The 6,277-nt window shown below is 53.4% G+C and overlaps 1 protein-coding gene across 1 annotated transcript; it reads right to left on the bottom strand.

Moving 5' to 3' along the window:
- Positions 1–637: 637 nt before the first annotated feature.
- On the bottom strand, positions 638–5,413 carry LOC116376697 (spidroin-1-like). The gene is made up of 3 exons (XM_031838052.1): positions 5,332–5,413; positions 792–1,644; positions 638–701 (listed from the first exon to the last, which is right to left on the bottom strand). The coding sequence occupies exons 1-3, from the start codon at positions 5,411–5,413 to the stop codon at positions 638–640; spliced, it is 999 nt and encodes a 332-aa protein (XP_031693912.1).
- Between the last annotated feature and the right edge of the window lie 864 nt (positions 5,414–6,277).

Genomic DNA, 6,277 nt, shown 5'->3' with positions numbered 1-6,277 from the left:
CTGACTGAGTAATGTGTTGTGCGTTACGGTATGTGCTGTTGTTTGTAATGACACTGACTGAGTAATGTGTTGTGCGTTACGGTATGTGCTGTTGTTTGTAATGACACTGACTGAGTAATGTGTTGTGCGTTACGGTATGTGCTGTTGTTTGTAATGACACTGACAGAGTAATGTGTCGTGTGTCATACGGTATGTGCTGTTTTTAGACAAGCATGTTAAGCTGTTTTATGCTTTCATAGGTAAACTAAGGCAACGCTTCTAGACCTGGCCTCTGTTTTGTCACCTGGGTATCTCTCTTTCTCTCTCTCTCTCTCTCTCTCTCTCACTGACACAAGTGAAATGCAGAAATGATAAACAACTCTTATCTCAGTATTCTCTTATTCCTGTCCATTTGGTTTTACTCCACACCACTACCCTCCTCTCTTTTCCTCTGTCCTGGATTCAAATGCACTTTCTCTCTCAACCCTTATTTCCTTCTACCGAACACAAAGTTGAAAGGAGTTTTTTTTGCTTTGTTTGAGTTTTGGTCAAACAGTTTTTCAGTGCTGCAAAAATGCACTTACCATTGTATGTTCTACATCACTGATGCAAGGTGGCATTTGCAATGCACTGGTGCTCCCATCTCATCTTGTTTCCCCTACTCTCCTCTTACAAGAGTAATGGAGTGTGCTTTTTCTCCATCACTCTGGCCCAGACAGGCACTAAAGAACAAACAGTTTCACATATTTAAGCACACAAATACCCTGAGTCAGAGAGGAGCACATCTATTACATCTGTCTGTCCCTCCCCACCCTGAGCTCCCTCCCCTGGCCTGGCCGCTTGGCGAATGTCCCTCCCCACCCTGAGCTCCCTCGCCTGGCCTGGCCGCTTGGCCAACGTCCCTCCCCACCCTGAGCTCCCTCCCCTGGCCTGGCCGCTTGGCGAACGTCCCGCCCCACCCTGAGCTCCCTCCCATGGCCTGGCCGCTTGGCGAACGTCCCGCCCCACCCTGAGCTCCCTCCCCTGGCCTGGCCGCGTGCCAACGTCCCGCCCCACCCTGAGCTCCCTCCCCTGGCGTGGCCGCTTGGCGAACGTCCCGCCCCACCCTGAGCTCCCTCCCCTGGCCTGGCCGCGTGCCAACGTCCCGCCCCACCCTGAGCTCCATTCCCTGGCGTGGCCGCTTGGCGAACGTCCCGCCCCACCCTGAGCTCCCTCCCCTGGCCTGGCCGCGTGCCAACGTCCCGCCCCACCCTGAGCTCCATTCCCTGGCGTGGCCGCTTGGCGAACGTCCCGCCCCACCCTGAGCTCCCTCCCCTGGCCTGGCCGCGTGCCAACGTCCCGCCCCACCCTGAGCTCGCTCCCCTGGCCTGGCCGCGTGCCAACGTCCCGCCCCACCCTGAGCTGCCTCCCCTGGCCTGGCCGCTTGGCGAACGTCCCGCCCCACCCTGAGCTCCCTCCCCTGGCCTGGCCGCGTGCCAACGTTCCGCCCCACCCTGAGCTCCCTCCCCTGGCCTGGCCGCTTGGCGAACGTGCCGCCCCACCCTGAGCTCCCTCCCCTGGCCTGGCTGCGTGCCAACGTCCCGCCCCACCCTGAGCTCCCTCCCCTGGCCTGGCCGCGTGCCAACGTCCCCTGGCTAGCTCTTATCAGCTCCAGGTGCCCAAGTACTTTACCTCAGTAAAAGCATCTGGGTGCCAAAAAAACATTACATCAATACAGTGAGTGTCAGTGTGGGTCAGGAGGTGATGAGGTACCTGGAAGCAGGCATCACTGTCTGAGTTGTGGTGGCATAAGTGCCCCCTTCCTCTTTCTTGTTGATTGCGTCATGTGCTCAACAAACAACCCAGTATTGATAAAGGAGGACAGTCTATTTACATTTTCTCTGCTCTGACAAATTAATATGGGAAAATATCAAATCAAATTTATTTGTCACATACACATGGTTAGCAGATGTTAATGCGAGTGTAGCGAAATGCTTGTGCTTCTAGTTCCGACAATGCAGTAATAACCAACAAGTAATATAGCTAACAATTCCAAAACTACTACCATATAGACAAGTGTAAGGGGATAAAGAATATGTACATAAAGATATATGAATGAGTGATGGTACAGAGCGGCATAGGCAAGATACAGTAGATGGTATTGAGTGCAGTATATACATATGAGATGAGTATGTAAACAAAGTGGCATAGTTAAAGTGGCTAGTGATACATGTATTACATAAAGATGCAGTAGATGATATAGAGTACAGTATATACGTATACATATGAGATGAATAATGTAGGGTATGTAAACATTATATTAGGTAGCATTGTTTAAAGTGGCTAGTGATATATTTTACATCAATTCCCATTATTAAAGTGGCTGGAGTTGAGTCAGTGTGTTGGCAGCAGCCACTCAATGTTAGTGGTGGCTGTTTAACAGTCTGATGGCCTTGAGATAGAAGCTGTTTTTCAGTCTCTCGGTCCCAGCTTTGATGCACCTGTACTGACCTCGCCTTCTGGATGATAGCGGGGTTAACAGGCAGTGGCTCGGGTGGTTGTTGTCCTTGATGATCTTTATGGCCTTCCTGTGACATCGGGTGGTGTAGGTGTCCTGGAGGGCAGGTAGTTTGCCCCCGGTGATGTGTTGTGCAGACCTCACTACCCTCTGGAGAGCCTTACGGTTGTGGGTGGAGCAGTTGCCGTACCAGGCGGTGATACAGCCCGACAGGATGCTCTCGATTGTGCATCTGTAGAAGTTTGCGAGTGCTTTTGGTGACAAGCCGAATTTCTTCAGCCTCCTGAGGTTGAAGAGGTGCTGCTGCGCCTTCTTCACGATGCTGTCTGTGTGGGTGGACCAATTCAGTTTGTCTGTGATGTGTACACCGAGGAACTTAACTTACTACCCTCTCCACTACTGTTTCATCGATGTGGATAGGGGGGTGTTCCCTCTGCTGTTTCCTGAAGTCCACAATCATCTCCTTAGTTTTGTTGACATTGAGTGTGAGGTTATTTTCCTGACACCACACTCCGAGGGCCCTCACCTCCTCCCTGTAGGCCGTCTCGTCGTTGTTGGTAATCAAGCCTACCACTGTTGTATCGTCCGCAAACTTGATGATTGAGTTGGAGGCGTGCGTGGCCACGCAGTCGTGGGTGAACAAGGAGTACAGGAGAGGGCTCAGAACGCACCCTTGTGGGGCCCCAGTGTTGAGGATCAGCGGGGTGGAGATGTTGTTGCCTACCCTCACCACCTGGGGGTGGCCCGTCAGGAAGTCCAGTACCCAGTTGCACAGGGCGGGGTCGAGACCAAGGGTCTCGAGCTTGATGACGAGCTTGGAGGGCACTATGGTGTTAAATGCCGAGCTGTAGTCGATGAACAGCATTCTCACATAGGTATTCCTCTTGTCCAGATGGGTTAGGGCAGTGTGCAGTGTGGTTGAGATTGCATCGTCTGTGGACCTATTTGGGCAGTAAGCAAATTGGAGTGGGTCTAGGGTGTCAGGTAGGGTGGAGGTGATATGGTCCTTGACTAGTCTCTCAAAGCACTTCATGATGACGGAAGTGAGTGCTACGGGGCGGTAGTCGTTTAGCTCAGTTACCTTAGCTTTCTTGGGAACAGGAACAATGGTGGCCCTCTTGAAGCATGTGGGAACAACAGACTGGGATAGGGGTTGATTGAATATGTCCGTAAACACACCAGCCAGCTGGTCTGCGCATGCTCTGAGGGTGCGGCTGGGGATGCCGTCTGGGCCTGCAGCCTTGCGAGGGTTGACACGTTGAAATGTTTTCCTCACGTCGGCTGCAGTGAAGGAGAGTCTGCATGTTTTATTTGCGGGCCGTGTCAGTGGCACTGTATTGTCCTCAAAGCTGGCAAAAAAGTTATTTAATCTGCCTGGGAGCAAGACATCCTGGTCCGTGACGGGGCTGGTTTTCTTTTTGTAATCCGTGATTGACTGTAGACCCTGCCACATACCTCTTGTGTCTGAGCCGTTGAATTGAGATTCTACTTTGTCTCTAGACTGACGCTTAGCTTGTTTGATTGCCTTGTGGAGGGAATAGTTACACTGTTTGTATTCGGTCATGTTTCCGGTCACCTTGCCCTGATTAAAAGCAGTGGTTCGCGCTTTCAGTTTCACGCGAATGCTGCCATCAATCTACGGTTTCTGGTTTGGGAATGTTTTAATCGTTGCTATGGGAACGACATCTTCAACGCACGTTCTAATGAACTCGCTCACCGAATCTGCGTATTCGTCAATGTTGTTGTCTGACGCAATACGAAACATATCCCAGTCCACGTGATGGAAGCAGTCTTGGAGTGTGGAATCAGATTGGTCGGACCAGCGTTGAACAGACCTCAGCGCGGGAGCTTCTTTTTTTAGTTTCTCTCTGTAGGCAGGGATCAACAAAATGGAGTCGTGGTCAGCTTTTCCGAAAGGAGAGCGGGGCAGGGCCCATAATGGTGTGTCTGATGTTAAAGGGTTGTTCCATTATCCTGTCAGTCTGATCACAGTGTCTGTTCTGCTCCTGATTCTGGCCCATGCAGCTACACACAGACCTGACAACAGACGTTTGCATGAGCAGTAAACAATAGCTTCAAAAGCAGCCTTTTAAAACATATGGGATTGATAGTATTATCTGTCACAGTGACAAACAGAGCGAGAGAAAAACATGGGCACAAGACATACCGTGTGTGTCGAATGAGAGGGACATGATCAGAGAGAAAAACATGAGCACAAGACATACCGTGTGTGTCGAATGAGAGGGACATGATCAGAGAGAAAAACATGAGCACAAGACATAACGTGTGTGTCGAATGAGAGGGACATGATCAGAAAGAAAAACATGAGCACAAGACATACCGTGTGTGTCGAATGAGAGGGACATGATCAGAGAGAAAAACATGAGCACAAGACATACCGTGTGTGTCGAATGAGAGGGACATGATCAGAGAGAAAAACATGAGCACAAGACATAACGTGTGTGTCGAATGAGAGGGACATGATCAGAGAGAAAAAAAGGGAGGGAGACAGAATGATGGAGAGAAAGAAAGAGCGATATTGAGTGTGCCTCAACAGTGAGGTGTCAGCCCCATTCCCAGCCCCAGCTCCAACCCCATCCCCAGCTCCAACCCCATCCCCAGCTCCAGCCCATCCCCTGCTCCAACCCAACCCCAGCTCCAACCCATCGCCAGCCCCAGCTCCAACCCATCGCCAGCCCCAGCTCCAACCCAGCCCCAGCTCCAACCCATTCCCAGCCCCATCTCCAGCCCATCCCCAGCTCCAGCCCATCCCCAGCTCCAACCCCATTCCCAGCCCCAGCTCCAGCCCCATTCCCAGCCCCAGCTCCAACCCCATCCCCAGCTGCAGCCCCAACCCCAGCTGCAGCTCCAGCCCATCCCCAGCTGCAGCCCCATTCCCAGCCCCAGCTGCAGCCCCATCCCCAGCTGCAACCCCATCCCCATTCCCAGCCCCATCCCCAGCTCCAGCCCCATTCCCATCCCCATCCCCAGCTCCAACCCCATCCCCAGCTGCAGCCCCATTCCCATCCCCATCCCCAGCTCCAACCCCAGCTGCAGCCCCATTCCCATCCCCATCCCCAGCTCCAGCCCATCCCCAGCTGCAGCCCCATCCCCAGCTCCAGCCCATCCCCAGCTGCAGCCCATCCCCAGCTCCAGCCCATCCCCAGCTCCAGCCCATCCCCAGCTGCAGCCCCATCCCCATCCCCAGCTCCAGCCCATCCCCAGCTCCAGCCCATCCCCAGCTGCAGCCCCATCCCCAGCTCCAGCCCATCCCCAGCTGCAGCCCCATCCCCAGCTCCAGCCCATCCCCAGCTCCAGCCCCATCCCCAGCTCCAGCCCATCCCCAGCTGCAGCCCCATCCCCAGCTCCAGCCCATCCCCAGCTCCAGCCCATCCCCAGCTGCAGCCCCATCCCCAGCTGCAGCCCCATCCCCATCCCCAGCTCCAGCCCCAGCCCCAGCCCCATTCCCATCCCCATCCCCAGCTCCAACCCCATCCCCAGCTGCAGCCCCATCCCCAGCTCCAGCTCCAGGCTCAGTAAGTGGTGTCCCGGGGGCCTGGGTCTCACAGTTACCAGAGCATTTCTGTTCCACCAGATAACACTGCTCCTGCTCACGCCAGCCACCAAATGAAGATGAATACACTTAATCTCCTCCGCCAAAACACTACCCCTATGTAGTATTGACATCTCACTAAATCTAATTCTAACTCAAACCAGTCCAATGGTAGCAGCACTCTCACCCAACAATTAATACAATTCAATTACTGGTGGTGCTCTCCTGGAACATATTAACAATGATAA

The sequence above is a fragment of the Oncorhynchus kisutch genome, linkage group LG13 (genome assembly GCF_002021735.2).
Source record: "Oncorhynchus kisutch isolate 150728-3 linkage group LG13, Okis_V2, whole genome shotgun sequence".
NCBI lineage: Eukaryota > Metazoa > Chordata > Actinopteri > Salmoniformes > Salmonidae > Oncorhynchus > Oncorhynchus kisutch.
Note: the sequence above shows the minus strand (reverse complement) of the source record. Positions and strands in the feature narration are given on the sequence as shown.

Excerpts from the sequence above, each read along its gene's own strand:
- LOC116376697 (XM_031838052.1), bottom strand. The coding sequence starts at position 5,413 with ATGGGGTTGCAGCTGGGGATGGGGCTGCAGCTGGGGCTGGGAATGGGG. Across the intron at positions 1,645-5,331 it reads GGGCTGGAGCTGCAGCTGGG|TACTTGGGCACCTGGAGCTG; the intron begins GTTGGGGCTGCA and ends ACTGAGGTAAAG. Across the intron at positions 702-791 it reads GCCAGGGGAGGGAGCTCAGG|TGCCTGTCTGGGCCAGAGTG; the intron begins GTGGGGAGGGAC and ends TTTGTTCTTTAG.